General features: G+C 42.1%; 1 protein-coding gene across 6 annotated transcripts in view; it reads left to right on the top strand.

Moving 5' to 3' along the window:
• The window catches only part of PRKN (parkin RBR E3 ubiquitin protein ligase), a 1248399-nt gene that overhangs the window by 688855 nt on the left and 540353 nt on the right, over window positions 1-19191 (top strand). For all 6 annotated transcript variants that reach the window (XM_077813311.1, XM_077813307.1, XM_077813309.1 and 3 more), the window contains one exon: window positions 3716-3831. In XM_077813311.1, coding sequence (XP_077669437.1) covers window positions 3716-3831 — 116 coding nt within the window. The remainder of the gene's footprint in view (window positions 1-3715; window positions 3832-19191) is intronic.

Raw genomic sequence — 19191 nt, 5'->3', positions numbered from 1 at the left:
CTCAGCCCCTGCCTAAGGGCCTGAGCACCTGACTGTTTCTTTGCTGCCCCACCCTGACCCGGGTCCTGGGCTTATATCGAACTGCTTGCGGGACCCAGCCTGAGGGTCTGGGCCATAGACTGGGTATTCCCCCACCCAGCCGAGAGTGTAGTGAGGTAGTGTGGTGCCCCACCACCCCGCCGAGGGAGGAGCCCCGGCTGAGGTCCCTTACAGGCCTCCTTTTAATTATTAATATGTGTTGTGTGGAGGGGGGGCACAAAATATTCCTGTTTATGGCCCCCAGTGGGCTATCACCACCTCTGAGGAGTATCAAGAACTTGTAAAGCCATTAAACCTATATACTAGATTTTGCACACTTTTGTCTGTGAGGGCATAGTTTATGATTGTTGGCAGTGCTTGCAATAAAGCAAACAGAGATAAAAATAGTATTAAATTCTGTGCCAGAGAAATAAGGATGCTTTAAAAAAAAAAAAGCGCAAGACTCTATGTCTAAAGCCATTTCATGTGTTTTAGAGCTCGCCATTTTTATTGCTCAATATTTCTTTTTGCTTGTGGACAAATGCAAGGTATATTACTAGTGGGTGAATCACTTTTACCAAAAGTTTTCTTTCTGTTTTGTATTTTCTATGCCCTTAATCTCCCTGCTTTGAACACGGGGCGGTCAATATTCCTTTACTTCTATAAATAGAGTGACCACAATACTCCATGGTACTGGGGAAGTGAAGTAGTAAAGCAAGTAGAAACTCACAGGACTGAATTAAAATAAAAAAATCCAAATTGTTTCACTAAAACTAAAATATCAGTGAATTACTGCAAAGATTGAACTACATATAAAAGAAACAAGGTTTAAAATAAGTTGAGGCCCCAGTGCAGCAATATATGTAAGCGCAAGCGTAACTCTGAACATGCAACTAGTTCCACTGGGCTATTCACATGCTTACAGTTAAGTTTGTGCTTAAGTACCTTGCTGAATTGGGGCCAGAGAAGGGGCGGGAAGACAGAAAGGCAAAAGCTCATCCAAAAAGGGGCCTACGGATCTAATTCCAACCTTATGGAACATTATGGGACCATGATTTAGCCCCCAGTAACTGTTGACAATATGTCAGTATAAACACATGCCAGTGTGTAAATTTAACACCCCCCCCCAAAAAAAAATAAACCTCTGAAATCAAACCCTATCAAAACAAAACACTACACCAGTGGTTCTCAAACTGTGGGTCGGGACACCAAAGTGGGTCACCACCCTGTTTTAATAGGGTTGCCAGGACTGGCATTAGATTTGTTGGGACCAAAGCCCAGCTCCACTGCCCAGAGCCAAAACCCAAGGACTTCAGCCCTGGGTGGTGGGGCTCAGGTTACAGGCTCCCCCGCCTGGGGCTAAAGCCCTTGGGCTTGGACTTGGGCTTTGCCCCCATCCCCCTCTTCCCAGGGTGGTAGCAGTCCGGCTTTGGCTTTGCGCCCCCCCCCCCCCCACACACCCCACTTGGGGCAGCGGGGATCAGGCAGGCTCAGGTTTTGGTCCCGCCTCCTGGGGTCCTGTAATTTTGTTGTCAGAAGGGGGTCACGGTGCGATGAAGTTTGACAACCCCTGCACTACACTATTGTGAAGGGACATGTTCTCGACATTGGCAAATATAGGTTTAAGAGGGAGCCTGAGGGCCCAATTAGTCCAGTCTGTGGCAGCAGGAGGGGAGATGCTAATTGACAATTAGACCCAGCTGTAGAGAACCAGAGGGGGTGGTTCTGGTAAAGGAAGGGCTGCAGGGCCCAGGAGGAGATCTGAGAAAGCAGAGCTGTAGTAGGGAGCTTGTACCCTGGTCCTGAAAGGAGACGGCAGCAGGGGCAAAGTGTCTCTAGGCGGCAGCCAGAGAAGCTTGGGGATACCCTGAGAAAGTTCCTTAGCAACAGGCTAAGAAAAGCTGCACAGAGACAAGACTGGAGGGCGCAGCTCCAGGATAGACGCTTTCATGCAGGTAAAGGTAGGAAGCAGCCAGGGAACCAGCGAGGGATCATGAAAAACAGACTCTTGCTGCTTATTACAAGTTCTCTGGGCAGGAGCCTGGAGCAGAGAACAGGCCTGGGGTCCCTACCGGGCACTCACAGGAAGGGCAGTGTAAGTCTCAGGAGGAAAGGGGCAAGGACTGTTAAGCCCAGATCAGGACTGAAGACCTGCTATGTGGGCACTAAGCCTTTGGGTGTTTGGTTGGACTTTGTGGTTACTCTAGAAGCAGTGAGGCTCTAAGCTCAGTAAGGCTGAGTTGCAAGAAGGAACCAAATACTGAGTGGCCCAAGGAGCTGCCCCCCAAGGGCAATGGACTAAAGGTGGCTGCTGTGCCATGACCACCCCGGAGAGGGCACACCAGCCAGTGATGGATCCCTCTACACTCAAGGTTCCCAGATTTTTTTTTTAGTTGTGTGGCCTCCCCCCGCTTCTCCATGGGAGTCATAGTGCTCCCTTGTGATTCCTGTCCATCTGGGGCAGAAAGTGACTCAATGAGCGGTGTGGACGGCTCCCTCCTGGCACGGTGGCAGGACCTGGCTGGCACAATTTCATGAGGAGCCCATGGCAGCATGTAGTGGACCAGGGCTCCTTCCCCTTCCCTCCCCACTGTCCAGAGGCTTTCATTCTCACGGGGTCCAGTGGGTTTAAAATATGAAGGACTGTGGCAGGCTGTGTGTACAGGGCAGTTTCCCCGTTCCCTGACTGCTGCAGACTCCCTGTGTGCCCTCCCTGCAGCTGCCCTGCCTAGCCAGGCCACCTCACTGGCTGCAGCCCCATGGCCCACCTTCCACACCCCTGATGATCTCATTGTGTCCCCCCCACCTCCCAAGGGATGAGCCCCACAAACCAGCATTCAACACTATACCCACAATCTTCCTTTTCAGGAGAGGATGAAAGGGAACAACTCACACAACAGATGTTAGTCATGTTGCTTAATGGACTGCTGGAAGGTACTCCAATACTGGGCTGATGAGGGTGATACAAGAAGCTGTATAGAATAAAACTAGTCTAGAATAACTTAACTCAAATACAGTGGTTAATGTAAAATGTGTTCTTAGTTAGGGAGCTGGAGCTTCTTGTTAGTTTCCACAGTATGCATCCGATGAAGTGAGCTGTAGCTCACGAAAGCTCATGCTCAAATAAATTGGTTAGTCTCTAAGGTGCCACAAGGACTCCTTTTCTTTTTGCGAATACAGACTAACACGGCTGTTACTCTGAAACTGGTAATGCGATACTATATAGGCTTCCATTGTCACAGAAATAAGACCAGTCTTCACTTATTTAGAGCAAGGCATTATAAATTTTATCCTTAGTTTTCATATGACAGTAACTTTTGTGATGAAAATTTGAGGAAAAGCATTAATATGTTACAGTGTGTAGCATCATGCATCATAATGCCCGGACCTCTGTGGTTTCATGTGGTACTTTTTTCTCTATGGATCCAGAAAATCATACTGTGTACTACTAATATTGAAACTATGCAGTATGGGATATGGCCTTCATTAGGGTTTTTTTTGCAAAGAACAAAATATGTGCCTAGCAAGGAGCTTTTGCAGGGAATTCATTCTAAATCATTTGTAATGAATACCCCCCTTTAGTGCTGGCAGTGGTGATTTTCTTTCTGCTGTCTCAAATGTCAGCTAGACTAAGATAAAGAGAAGACATGAGCTACAGGTATGTAATCTTCTCTTTATCTCTCCTTCAATATTTCAGGAGTTTTATTTTAAATGTGGAGCACACCCAACTTCTGACAATGAAACATCTGTGGCTTTGAACCTCATTACAACAAACAGCCGGCATATCACATGTATAACGTGCACAGATATTAGGTAAGTACTGTGTAGAGTATCACAGAGACACAATTTCAGTGCTTCAAAGTACTTATTTCTGAAGTTTCTTTTTCCTGTTTTTCTTTCCTCCATTTTTTCCTTCTTTGGTGTAATGATAGACTATGTGTTAATTTTTTCTAATTGTGTTCTTCTGTTTTGCCAACATAAATAAGATCTACAGCTTGTAGACACAGTTGAAATGCAGGTGCAGATCTGATCACTTGTGCCCTTAACCACTTGAAGTCAACAAGGTAGTGGCACAAGTGATCAGATTTGTCCCCGTAAGTCATTTTTGGAGCATAACATTTTGGGCCAAATTTCTGAGCGCAAGAAATGTTCCCATGAAAAGGGAAACTGAGCCTTATGAAGACCCCCCCTCTCCTCCCGCTTCTTTAATTGTTTAATATAACTAAGCAAAATTCCTTTTGATGCAAGATCTAACTTATAAACTGGCCACAGTATGTGATATTCAATATCCTATATTAGAAAAACACTAACTGTAAATATGTGGATTAAAAATCAGTTGCTTGTCAGTGATTTTAATACAAACAATCCAATGATTTATGACACTTTCCAGTAATTGATTTCAAGTGTCTGGTGCATCTGATTGAAAATTTGTTATATCTTATCCCTCAATTTTGTCTTTAATTGACTTTGTGATCTTAAAGAAAAAAGTAATGTGACATGCTTATTAGGGAAGCAAGGATGCTGGTATGATTACTTTCTGATTATTAAACAGAAGTGGCTTCCAAACAAAGATAGTCATTAGACATCCGAATTCTTTTCTGCATATTTTCCCAGTGCATGTGCATCTGTTTGTGAGAAATATTGGAGAGGCATCACATAACTGATAACACCATACTATTCCCTATAAATAAATAATTATTATATCTCAGCATTGAGTGGTCTGCAGCTTGCAAGAGTAGAAATGTGCAAGTTTTCAAAATATGCAAAGCCAGGGTTTTTATTATAAGAGATCATGAAGGGTGAGTTAAACTATCTCCAAATAGTTTGTCTAGGACTAAAAAGGGATTTCTGTAAATGAATTTCTGGTTGAAGATAATGGGATGTTCTTACCTCATCCCAGACACAGTGCAATATACTACATTAAGCTGTTTTTCAGTGCTTGCTGCTGCATTGACAGAGTATGACTGGTTGCTGACAGTAGTTGACTGGAGAAAATGAGTATTACTGATAGGCTAAAAGATAAGTGTGCTTTGAAAAGAATAGTATGGTGTCCATCACTTCACATATGCTTGGGATTTATAACAGTGTAATCTGTCTCTTTTTAAAATTCATCTTGCAGGCATTCTGTAGTTTATTACTTTAATAACTTATCCCAGTGGTTAGGCACTAATGCCACTCCATAGGTAAGGTTTCAGAGTGGTAGCCGTGTTAGTCTGTATCAGCAAAAACAACAAGGAGTCCTTGTGACACTTTAGACTAAGATTTATTTGGGCATAAGCTTCTGTGGGCTAAAACCCACTTCATCAGATGCATGGAGTCAAAAATACAGCAAGGGGTATATATATTACAGCACATGAAAAGATGGGAGTTGCCTTACAAAGTGGAGGGTCAGTGCTAATGAGGCCAATTCAATTAAGGTGGAAGTGGCCTATTCTCAACAGTTGACAAGAAGGGGTGAATTTTAACAGAGGGAAAATTACCTGTATCAAATATCATTCTGGTGTGTATTAACAGGAATGTCATATTTAAGACATGGGAGGTAATTGTTCCTTTCTACATTGCACTAGTGGGCCTCAGCTGAAGTACTGTGTCTAGTTTGGGGCACCACGGTTTAGGACTAATTAGAGAGAGTCCAGAGGAGAGCAACTCACATGATGATATGTTTAGAAAACTTGACCTATGAGGAAAAGTTTAAAAAAAAAACCCTGGGCATGTTGAGTCTTCAGAAAAGCAGACTGAGGGGGAGACCTAACAACAGTCTTCAAATATGTTAAGACTGTTATAAAGAGGATTGTGATTAATTGTTCTCCATGTCCACCGAAGGTAGGACAAAAAGTTTTAATGGGCTTAATCTGCAATAAAGGAGATGTAGGATTTTTTTTATCTCATTTAACTATATAGGTAGTTAAGCATTGGAATAGGCTTCCCAGCGAAGTGGTTGAATCCCCCTCATTGGAGCTTTTTAAGAACAACTTAGACAAACGTCTGTCAGGGATGGTATAATTTTACTTAGTCCTGCCTCTGCATAGGGGACTGGATTATAAGACCTCTCAAAGTCTCTTCCAAATCTACATTTCTGTGATTTTGTAATTGTTCCTAAATAGCATTGCCAGTCCCTGAGGAATCCTAGTTGGGAGTGTGGAGATTGAGAATCCTGTTTTGTCTTGTTGAGTGCTGACAATCTGATTTTATCTGATCAGACATAAACAAGGTTCCTAAGGCTTGTCAGGGGAAGAGAGGAAGGGAAGGAGTACTTGGCCAGTGAAGAGCGTACTGAAGGGCTGGATCCCCAATAGCCTCTGGAGAGCCATTGAGGTCCCCTCAACAAACTTCATAAGGCTTCCTGGGAACCTTATGAGGACGACATAAAGGTGGAGGAGGAAGCATTTCCCTTTACTGTGACTCTCCTTAGGTCCATACAAAAGAACACTCACGTGTGTGGACCTTATGAGGGCCCCATGACCCTCCTAATTTCTGAGGAGTAGAGAGTCCTCCAGTGAGCTTCTGAAGACTCATCAGGGTTATAATGGATTTAATCAGTCAGAGCCCTGTTTCTGTGTACCTCCTAAGGTCTGCTCTGCCCTAGCAGACTGGAGGAAGCACATAGGAAGTGGGGAATGCTCCTCCAGCTTCTCCCCATTCCCACACTAGAACCATTTGTAAGAAAACCAAATAAGTCCTCAACCAAAAAAGTATTTTATGTTCCCTCAGTTTTAACTTTTCTCTAATAAATAAGAGTAAAACCCTTACAATGCTGTAGTTCCAAAACAAACCTTGCCCCACTACCACCAGGAAATTCAGAGTTAAGGTTAAACTTACAATAAAACTAAACATTTTCCAGTACAGAATTACACATTTAAGGAAGCTAAACTATACTGATGCTGCCCCAATCTGTATGCCAACTTCCCATTTTATCCGTTTTGAAACTGCTGACCAAAAAGCAGTGTGGAATGGTGATGGATGGAGGATCCTCCTGCCATAGTTAACTCAGGCTCTTACTCAGGTGTTTTCTCTAATCACCCTTCCATCCACACATGCAATACTCTCACTCATGTTCAATGGTGCTTTTAACCTAGCCTAGCTGGTCTATCGTCAGGTATAGGCTATATGATCCTTTCACTCGAACTGGGAAACCTGCCCACTTTGTAGTGAAGGTACAGGATAAATCATTTGAGTGCTGATAGTAATCAAAAGCCTTCCCACAATTTCCCTATGTGGTCAGGACAGACCAGTTCTTCCACAATTCAATGGGAAAGAATCATAGAGCAGCTCAATTTACTGCAAGACAAAGAAGCATGTGAGATGTCCCAGCGATACACACTGGTGAACGCAGCACCAGTTAGGACCCAGTAACTTGGGTATGGCTTTGCAGAGTGGCAACTTACCCCCAGACTAGGCTAAGCCAAGTGTTGATCGCCTGAATTAAATCTGTAGTGAAGACATACCATATGTTCCAGCTAGATCAGAGTGGCAACAGGACTATTCATGCCGTGGGTCTCCCTGCACAGGGCCAAGGAATCCGCAGGAGTGGAAGTGGCTGTCTCACTCCCCAGGACACCTTCCAGTGCAGTCAGGGAGCACCAGGAGGTACAGTAGGTTAGGGAAGAGGTTCCCTTCCTTCCTTCCCTCCTTCCCTTGCTTCTTCTAACCCCTCAGACCTCATGCCGGCTCTATTTTCCCAGCCCTAGTCCCTGTGTACAGTGGGTTAACAGGAGGGAAGACCACTTTGATGAACCTATTTGACCCTACAGGAGGGGTGCCATGATTCCGAGGACCTCCAAAATTCTTAGGAGTAAGACTCAATTTTTCAGGCCCAAGGGAGGTCTGCAGCGTCAGGACTCCCTCCATTGGATGGTGGGGGTAGCAGAGAAATTATTGTGAAAAGAATAAGAGGGTATACCCACCCTTGTTCCAAGGGCTTCCTAAGGTCTGCTGAATCAGGACTTCTTGTCTTGTGGCCCTTCTGGCATCTGTAGAAACAGACCTCTTCTATAGGCAATCTTAGGACCATTTGAAAAAACAAACAAACAAGGAAATGCACTGCCACTTGCATACGTTAAGATTAAGTTAACCTTGCAGACACACATCATTACACTGAGTGTTGATTACTTTTCAGGTGTTAGATTTCAAAACTTGTAGAAACCCAGGAAACAGTTGTCTTATAAGAATCCCAAGCATTTGTAAGTGTGAAAATTTATATTTGAGGTACCCAGATGACCTTAACTCTGCTTCTGTAATGAAGGCCTGAAATAATGAAATGCTCAGACTACCATATCCACTCATAATACTTTCATTTTATCACTGACCACCAAGACAAGAACAATTTACTTTCAAACGTATGGTGGTTGTGTCAACTATGGCTTTCTTTGTTGTCATTATACGCTTCACAGAAGAAAAGCTGTTTTTCAAATTGTTGATTAAACTGATAGAATACTAAATGTAATTGTCCCCCACTCTTCCTTATGGAGTCAGTCCTGTGACTGGGCAGGCAGTTGTCTAAGTATCATTAGACACAGGATTTGTGTGTCAACAACAGATACATAAAGCCATTTATAAATGCTATCTGAGGCAAATTTCTGATGTTCCACTTGCAAGTTGCATAAGTAGAGTGCCTTCTCCAAATTTAAGATGTCCTGGTCTGTAGTCTGTGGATTCCTGAGACTTTAGAAAAAGTCCTTCATCCAAATTTAACACATTTTACAAAGGACTAAAGATGGGAGGCAAGGATCAATGGAGGGCAGAGGTAACTATGACCTTCCGTACTTCCAAATATTTGTGGTTTTTTTGTAAAATCTTCATTTCCTGAGTTTCCAATTCTTTCTTTTAACTCTAGTGTTCTTGGAAGTCTAATAAAAACATAAAACATTTATATATAGCTACAACCTTAGTTTCACCTAACAAAGATTTTTGTGTGGGGATTTATTAATGATTTTTTTGTAGTAGTCACTTGTCAGTACATAGTTCAGGTCTGAGAATTGCTGACCAGTGAGGTCTACTTTCTAGTTGTGTTTTACGATCATATATAGTTAGTGCACCACATGCCGAGCACTTTAAGCCCCGAGAAGCTTGGCACAGACTGTATATGCTACCTTAGCTTCAGCATGCAGTGCAAAGCTCATGAAAAAAATTTTATTTAAAGCAGCAGTATACTCTGATATGCAGAAAAAATACAAAGTAGAAGTAATGTTTAAACCCATCACCAATTTTTAGTCTCAAGCTTGCATTAGGCACACTGTCTATTTGCCCTGGGTTTATATCTGATATGAATATTTTCATGCAGCTCTGACCGACAGTGAAATACTTCAGAACCGAAACCTCTTGCAGAGTTATGCTAAATCCATAGGCAGTATTCCAGGTAGTGTGTTATATGTCAATGTTTTCTGCTTATCTACAGCAGAGTGAAAGTGTGAGTTGGCAGTCTTTATACACACATTTTTTTTCTTGTAGCATTCAAGGTGATGGGCTGCTATTTTATGTCTTTGAAGAAGCTCTTAATGGATTGAGCAAACAGCAGAAACTTGAAACAAGCACTGAAACTGGCCAATCCTTAAGGGAAAATCTGCTTTTGTCTGCTTTTGTTATTTGTAGAAATAACATCAAAAGGGTTATGAGTACCCCTGGGTAACTGTAAATCAGGCTCAGAAATAACAATAATGTTAAGCAATATAAAAATAAAATGTACAGAGCAAAAGTGCCTCACGTCATCTTTCACAAACTAGGTAGTGTACAATTCCTAAAGGCACCATTATTTTTAGCATTCCAAGAGATGTGTAGGTATAAAGATATATAGAGCTTGCCATTATTTAGTACAGAGGAAGAATTCCCCAAAAGGAGAGGTATTTGCTGTTGTATTGATCAAAGTTTACATTTTTTATTTTACAAATACTCATTTCATAATCCTGAAAATATATACTAAACAGAGAGAGGAAAAACAATGAAAAAAATTGTTCCCAGGTTAGATTTTTTTGTAAGCAAGCAGGGGATTTTTTTTTAATGCATTCCTAATACTGGAGCCAGTGAGATTGCTTGATTTCACTATTACAAGGTGTTCTTAACTTCAAGGATAAATGGAAGGTAAAAGCTTGTCAAAATTCCTTGCAGCTAAATCATTTCAAGTTGTGCTAGACTTCACAGGCAGAAAAGGATTGGAAAAGGTCAGTATTTGGATAGAAGAACTCAAAGGAAAAGTGCTATAGGAAGTACTAAAAAAAGAAAAGGAGTACTTGTGGCACCTTAGAGACTAACCAATTTATTTGAGCATAAGCTTTCGTGAGCTACAGCTCACTTCATAGGAAGTACTGTTTGAGATGGAATAGGTATCACTCTTCTCCCTGAGTCAATAATGAACTAATGCTTCAGCATGATATTAGGGACACTCTGCTCATTAATCCAGCTCTAGTATCCAAAACCTCCAAAGAGTTTCAACTGAATGCTTTTATAACAAGGAAAAAATGCTGAAAAATGATTTCCCTCCTCTAACTTTTGTAGTGTTTCCCTTCTTGATTACTTTGTTCTAAGGGCCAGGACTGAGGAAATCCTGGATCACACACTGGTTTAATGGTGCAATGTTTCACAAACCATCAGAGCTAGAAACATCTGCATTGTCTAAAGATCCCAGCTGTGCAGGATTCTTACTCTCTGGGATCTTACGTGCATATCAGAAGACTGTTGGAACTCCCCAATAAGGATTTTCTTTACCCTTAATGACAGTATTAGTGGAGTAGAAAGTGACTCAGACCCCTTACTGCCTGCAGTGTGCTACCCACTAATGAATATAAGCACTGCATATTATTTTGAGGTAAGATATCTCAGCATTGTGTTTGTTAGAAAAGATCTTTTAGAGGTTTAAAGAAATTATTTTGATTTTCTTTTTTTCTGTGGACAACCTGGCTTATAAAAATTTGTGCAATATTAATAGGGGATGGATATACAGTCAAATACTATGTTGAAGCTTTTGAGACATGATGTATTTTTTCTAAAATACTTCTTGCAGAAAATATGACAATGTACATGTGGTAGTTTTACTGAGGACCCACCAAGGCAGAGGAGGAACTTTGTCACAGGACCTTGAAGATCAAAGGGGGTTAAAAAAGAAGATTGTATTAAGTATTAAATCTGTCTTTCCTAAATACTGTGACCAAAAGCAACAAGTCTAACACTTTCCCTTTTAATGCTCCTCTTGAAATTAATGGGATTTCTTAAAAATCAATTTAGGTATGTCAAGGTTCCTTCCCCATTCTGAACTCTAGGGTACAGATGTGGGGACCTGCATGAAAAAACCCCTAAGCTTTATTTTTACCAGCTTAGGTTAAAACTTCCCCAAGGTACAAACTATTTTGTCCCTGGACTTTATTGCTGCCACCAACAAGCGTCTAACAAATATATAACAGGGAAAGAGCCCACTTGGAAACGTCTTTCTCGCACAAAATACCCCCAAGCCCTACACCCCCTTTCCTGGGGAAGGCTTGATAAAAATCCTCACCAATTTGCATAGGTGAACACAGACCCAAACCCTTGGATCTTAAGAACAATGAAAAAGCAACCAGGTTCTTAAAAGAAGAATTTTAATTAAAGAAAAAGTAAAAGAATCACCTCTGTAAAATCAGGATGGTAAATACCTTACAGGGTAATGAGATTCAAAACATAGAGAATCCCTCTCGGCAAAACCTTAAGTTACAAAAAGACACAAAAACAGGAATATACATTCCATTCAGCACAGCTTATTTTATCAGCCATTTAAACAAACCAGAATCTAACGCATATCTAACTAGATTGCTTACTGACTTTTTACAGGAGTTCTGACCTGCATTCCTGCTCTAGTCCCGGCAAAAGCAACACACAGACAGAGAGAGCTTTTGTTTCCCCCCCCCGCCCCCGCTTTGAAAGTATCTTGTCTCCTCATTGGTCATTCTGATCAGGTGCCAGCGAGGTTACCTTAGCTTCTTAACCCTTTAGAGGTGAAAGGGTTTTTCCTCTGGCCAGGAGGGATTTAAAGGTGTTTACCCTTCCCTTTATATTTATGACAAGGTAAAATAACAAATTCATCAAACATCAGACTAAGAACTGTTACTAATTGGGTTAGGCCTCCAAAATGCATTCAGTGAAAGCACAAAAGAATTCAGATTATTTAGTTGTAATGTTTGGGAACAGATATCTACAAAAATATAGAGAACATTTTATTGACATTGATACTTCAAAATGTGAACCATGTCCACTTTAATGCTAGTGGATCTTAAACATAAAAATTAAACATTAAACATTAATTAAACATTAAATCCTAGCGGATCTTAAACATAAAAAAGACGCTTACAAGAAGTGGAAGGTTGGACATATGACCAGGGAAGAGTATAAAAATATTGCTCGGGCATGTAGGAATGAAATCAGGAGGGCCAAATCGCACCTGGAGCTGCAGCTAGCAAGAGATGTCAAGAGTAACAAGAAGGGTTTCTTCAGGTATGTTGGCAACAAGAAGAAAGCCAAGGAAAGTGTGTGCCCCTTACTGAATGAGGGAGGCAACCTAGTGACAGAGGATGTGGAAAAAGCTAATGTACTCAATGCTTTTTTTGCCTCTGTCTTCACTAACAAGGTCAGCTCCCAGACTGCTGCGCTGGGCATCACAACATGGGGAATAGATGGCCAGCCCTCTGTGGAGAAAGAGGTGGTTAGGGACTATTTAGAAAAGCTGGACGTGCACAAGTCCATGGGGCCGGACGAGTTGCATCCAAGAGTTCTAAAGGAATTGGCAGCTGTGATTGCAGAGCCATTGGCCATTATCTTTGAAAACTCGTGGCGAACGGGGGAAGTCCCAGATGACTGGAAAAAGGCTAATGTAGTGCCAATCTTTAAAAAAGGGAAGAAGGAGGATCCTGGGAACTACAGGCCAGTCAGCCTCACCTCAGTCCCCAGAAAAATCATGGAGCAGGTCCTCAAAGAATCAATCCTGAAGCACTTACATGAGAGGAAAGTGATCAGGAACAGCCAGCATGGATTCACCAAGGGAAGGTCATGCCTGACTAATCTAATCGCCTTCTATGATGAGATTACTGGTTCTGTGGATGAAGGGAAAGCAGTGGATGTATTGTTTCTTGACTTTAGCAAAGCTTTTGACACGGTCTCCCACAGTATTCTTGTCAGCAAGTTAAAGAAGTATGGGCTGGATGAATGCACTATAAGGTGGGTAGAAAGTTGGCTAGATTGTTGGGCTCAACGGGTAGCGATCAATGGCTCCATGTCTAGTTGACAGCCGGTGTCAAGTGGAGTGCCCCAGGGGACGGTCCTGGGGCCGGTTTTGTTCAATATCTTCATAAATGATCTGGAGGATGGTGTGGATTGCACTCTCAGCAAATTTGCGGATGATACTAAGCTAGGAGGAGTGGTAGATACACTAGAGGGCAGGGATAGGATACAGGGGGACCTAGACAAATTGGAGGATTGGACCAAAAGAAATCTGATGAGGTTCAACAAGGATAAGTGCAGGGTCCTGCACTTAGGACGGAAGAACCCAATGCACAGCTACAGACTAGGGACCGAATGGCTAGGCAGCAGTTCTGCGGAAAAGGACCTAGGGGTGACAGTGGACGAGAAGCTGGATATGAGTCAGCAGTGTGCCCTTGTTGCCAAGAAGGCCAATGGCATTTTGGGATGTATAAGTAGGGGCATAGCGAGCAGATCGAGGGACGTGATCGTTCCCCTCTATTCGACATTGGTGAGGCCTCATCTGGAGTACTGTGTCCAGTTTTGGGCCCCACACTACAAGAAGGATGTGGATAAATTGGAGAGAGTCCAGCGAAGGGCAACGAAAATGATTAGGGGTCTGGAACACATGACTTATGAGGAGAGGCTGAGGGAACTGGGATTGTTTAGTCTGCAGAAGAGAAGAATGAGGGGGGATTTGATAGCTGCTTTCAACTACCTGAGAGGTGGTTCCAGGGAGGATGGTTCTAGACTATTCTCAGTGGTAGAAGAGGACAGGACAAGGAGTAATGGTCTCAAGTTGCAGTGGGGGAGGTTTAGGTTGGATATTAGGAAAAACTTTTTCACTAGGAGGGTGGTGAAACACTGGAATGCGTTACCTAGGGAGGTGGTAGAATCTCCTTCCTTAGAAGTTTTTAAGGTCAGGCTTGACAAAGCCCTGGCTGGGATGATTTAATTGGGGATTGGTCCTGCTTTGAGCAGGGGGTTGGACTAGATGACCTTCTGGGGTCCCTTCCAACCCTGATATTCTATGATTCTATGAATGCCAGTAAGTGACCTTCATTTCTCCAATGGGAAACACTGTGGGTCTTGGAGGCAAGCAGCTGCATCAACAGGACTTCCTGAAAACATTAGAAGTGCTTATGCATGAAAATCAGCTGCCTTATCTTTTCATCTCACTTTCACTGCTGGTATATAGTAGCACCCGCTGGCAGTGACTGGTCAGCATTGCAATTCCTGCTGTTTTGCCTCCGAATCTTTTAAGATTAGCATTGCCCTTGCATCCAAATGCTGTACTGCTTAACATCCAGTCTCTTCTAACCTCTAGTAAAGCATTGTGAGAAAGCTACTGGGGTGTTAGCTTGTACATATCCTTCATTGGCAGTGGTTAAGGTAAGCAGAGGGCAGGTGGGTGGGAGGGAGGAAGGAGCATAGCTCTTCTCTGTTGAAAGCAGAGGGAGAGCCCCTCCATCTCTTCCTAGTTCGAATGAACAGCACTCCATCATAACTCCCTCTTCGTCCTCACCTGGTGCAGTGAGAGCCCCTCAAACTACTGCTCATTAGGCGGTAGTTGACTTGGGGCACAGAGGAAGGAGGCCTGTAGGCAGCATTGTTTACCACAGGTATAAAAAGAAGCACCTTGAGTTACATTTTTTAATTTTTACTTTTGAAATCTGATTCAGAATAAAAAGAAAATCCACATACAAGTGTCGCAACAATCTCTGTAATTTGTCATAGCTATATTGATGCAAGATATACAGCTCTTCTCTCAACCTGGGTTTTTGTCATTCGTTTCACATGAAGCCTGTGCTGAGTATATTGCCAGTAATAAGTGGACTTTCAATTACATGTGTCTTAACAATTAAGGTTCATCTCTGCAATTATTATTTCTGGCACAGATTTTACAGAGAACTATTTTTGCAGGCTCCTCTGCTTATAAGTACTTAATAAAGTATACTACATAACACAGAGAATTAATTAACGCACTCCCACCTGGAAAGTATCTGTCTGAAAGTTGTCAGTTATCTGGATCTATCCTATACAAGATATGGTGGTTTTGGATCTTAATCTTTTGTGAGAATATCTATCAGCATGACTGTATTCAAAGTATGATCAGTCATTGGTAGTTATTAGTCACTGTTATTTCATTTATTAAAGCATTGCAGATTTTTTTTTACAGAAATGTAAAATAATTACTTAAAACTGTCACTCTGCTTAATTTTTTATCATGGTTTTTAATGTTTTCTCTGTAATGCTTTCACATTAAGAATTAATGTGCTTGTTTAGAGAGAGTTATGTGGTAATTTATAACTGTGGGCAGTACAAGGGTCATAGCCTCTGGAGAGAAAGCAAAGCACAGATGTCAGTCCGGCTTGCTGGGGTATCACAGTGTAAAACCAGGGAGCTGTGGAGCCTTGAAAACCCAGTCAGGAGGGAGTGAGACATGCCTTCACTCAGTAGAGGTGATGGCTGACGAGCCCTTTGTGGACCACAGAGGGGGAATACAGGGAAATTACCTCCTAACTGTGATACTCACCATTCGTGAACTACAACACTAAGAAAGTGAGTGTGAATTTGCAATGAATAGGGAAAAAAACATGCTAAGATAGCAGTTTTCAGTTTCATACTCCAAGGGACAGTGTGGAAGAGTGAGAAGTGTTTAGAAGGAATATGACAAATGTCTGTCCTCTTAAAAAACAACAAAAAAGTCACTATTATAAAAAGTCATTAATGAAATGTCATCTAGTAATAATAATGTCTGTTGATGAGTTGTTGATCGATAATGCAGATAAATGTCATTTTCAAGTATACATGCAAATAGCTGGAAATAATAAATATCTTTTAATGCATGAAAATTTTTTGAATGCAGCATAGCTAAGATGCTGGTTATAATGTATACATACCAATAAGTACTAAAATGAATACATTTTAACATGTATCTAATTTTATATATAATGTATTGTTCTATTTTGTTGTTGATGACAATTTCTGTAGAGCTTGTATAAGGACTATTGTGTGAAAGTTACAATGGAATAAGCAATATGAAAGAGATTTTTTTTTTAAATGCCACTCACAGGAACAGAAAGAATTGGGCTTCACAGCCAGTGCCTTAAAAGAGGGACCCTGAAAAATAAAAGCAGCGAGAGTAGCTTGAGGAAAAAATGAGAGAGACTGACAATGTACAGAATATATAGGAAGTGTTTCTGCTTCTAACTTCTGGCCTTAAAGCGTTGTTCACACAATAAGCAGCTAGCAAAGGAGTGTGTGTGTGAGGGGGAGAGAGAGCATACACAGGCGTGTTTGGATATGAGAAGGTCAGAGTTAGAATCATAGAACCATAGAACATCAGGGCTGGAAGGAACCTCAGGAGGTCATCTAGTTCAACCCCCTGCTCAAAGCAGGACCAATCCCCAATTTTTGCCCCAGATCCCTAAATGGCCTCATCAAGGATTGAACTCACAACCCTGGGTTTAGCAGGCCAATACTCAAACCACTGAGCTATCCCTCCCCTGCTTTTCGTGCCTCCCTTTGACCTCTTTTGAAGGAAAAGCAAGCTCATTGGGCCCTGCGCAGGGTTGCTAAAGGTAAAGGCCATGGCCCTGTCAGGAGGGACGCTCTCCCCAAGCAAGGTGCACCAGGACAAAGGCGCAACAGTCACTTGCCTGACCCCGATGTGATTTTGAACACACAGGCAGCCCAGGGAGGAATAAATAACCCTTCCTTGAGCCAGCCAGACTTGCATGGGAGGGAGGATTCACTGTCAAAAGAAGGTAAGTGGTGGTGTTTGCCTATTCTGCTTCCAGGTTTCCACCATTATGGGGCAGATTTAGGATTAAACCTGAGCTCCATATGAGCTGTACCAACGGAGCCTGGTCAGCAGATATGCCAAATCAGTTTATGTACCAGCTGTCTTAGCCCTGATCCTTCTCAGCCAGGCCTACCCACTTTGGGGGCAGTATAACCGTGCCCCTCATCCAGCCCACCCCTCAAGGCCCCAGCAAAGGAGAAGTTGTACCTCTTTTTGCTTTGCACAAAGTACTCATGCAGACTGCTTTGAAATTTAATGACACTTGTCAAGGCTGGTTCCTCACTCTGGCACTAAGAGTGCAGAAGGTAGGGGCCCTCAAGGATTCTAAAAATTAATACTGGCCACTCCAGGCTGGTATTAAACTCCCAAGGTCACAGCTTTTCTCTGACCTTGGATGGGTAGATGCTGCCAGCACCCAAATGCAAAACCCCTTGGAGCCCAGGAAGGTGCATTTGGGAAGTCCTCCCTGTGGGGTACCCTCAAGCCCGTTCACCCCCCTCCGGGGAAGAGCTGAGAAAGGAAAACAAAGAAATCAGCTTGCCACCAGCTAACTAAAAACATGTGCATAAACCTTTTAGGACACCAAAAATCCAATCCTGTTCTTAAAAAAGGTAAATTTTATTAAAAACAAAAAGAAACAAAATACATCTGGAACTTAGGCTTTTGTGAGATTTTAAAAAAACCACTTACAAAAATTAAACATCAAGAATAACCACCTTGAGGTCCAGCTTAAAGGTTGCAAGCACAACAAAAAGCATTTGGGGTTAGCACAGAGGAGTCCACAAGCCAATAAGAAACTGAAATAAACCTTATCATAAAAAGGAGGACTTGTGGCACCTTAGAGACTAACAAATTTATTTGAGCATAAGCTTTCGTGAGATACAGCTCACTTCATCGGATGCATTCAGTGGAAAATACAGTGGGGAGATTTATATACATAGAGAACATGAAACAATGGGTGTTACTATGCACACTGTAAGGAGAATGATCACTTAAGGTGAGCTATTCTGAGCAGGAGAGCAGGGGGGGAAAAAACCTTTTGTAGTGATAATCAAGGTGGGCCATTTCCAGCAGTTGACAAGAACGTCTGAGGAACAGTGGGGGGTGGAAATAAACATGTGGAAATTGTTTTACTTTGTGTAATGACCCATCCACTCCCAGTCTCTAAGTTAATTGTATCCAGTTTGCAAATTAATTCCAATTCAGCAGTCTCTCGTTGGAGTCTGTTTTGACTTTTTTTTGTTGAAGAATTGCAACTTTTAGGTCTGTAATCGAGTGACCAGAGAGATTGAAGTGTTCTCCAACTGGTTTATGAATGTTATAATTCTTGACGTCTGATTTGTGTCCATTTATTCTTTTACATAGAGACTGTCCAGTTTAACAAATGTACATGGCAGAGGGGCATTGCTGGCAAATGATGGCATATATCACATTGGTAGATGTGCAGGTGAATGAGCCTCTGATAGTGTGACTGATGTGATTAGGCCCTATGATGGTGTCCCCTGAATAGATATGTGGACACAGTTGGCAACGGGCTTTGTTGCAAGGATAGGTTCCTGGGTTAGTGGTTCTGTTGTGTGGTGTGTGGTTTTTCTAGACATTTTCTGATTTATGAGTAGGTTTTAGGATGATCTGATTTCCATACCTGACAAAAAGCTTTTTACAGCAACGTCCCAGCCCTGTTGCTGCTCTGTCCCGTCTCTCCAAAGAACCACAACACACAGACAAAGGGACGTTTTTTCCCAATTTTAAAAAGTTCTAGCCATCCCATTGGCTCTTTTGGTCAGATGACCACTGCTTTCCTTTTACCTGTGGACTTTTTAACCCTTTACAGGTAAAGCAAGTAGAGAAGAGCTACCAAGAGGGACTTCATAGCTAGCTGGCTGGCTAGGTGTCCATAAAAGGGAGCTGTTCTCCGCCCCGCCTCTTATTTATCACAACACTATATTCACTCCCCATAATAATTTTTTCTCTTCCTTTTTCAGCACTGCTAATGCTCACAAATGGCAAAAATGCGTTTATAAGAAAAAAATATTTCAGTTATCACTACTGAACAATATATTCAATTGAGTATATTTGGTTTTAAGAAGTTTTGTTTTAGTCCAATCTAATCAAGTGTTGATTATGAGAGAAATGTGTTCCACTGGGAGAAAAGAAAGGCGGAGATCATA

Source organism: Eretmochelys imbricata, chromosome 3 (genome assembly GCF_965152235.1).
Source record: "Eretmochelys imbricata isolate rEreImb1 chromosome 3, rEreImb1.hap1, whole genome shotgun sequence".
Classification (NCBI taxonomy): Eukaryota; Metazoa; Chordata; order Testudines; family Cheloniidae; genus Eretmochelys; species Eretmochelys imbricata.
Note: the sequence above shows the minus strand (reverse complement) of the source record. Positions and strands in the feature narration are given on the sequence as shown.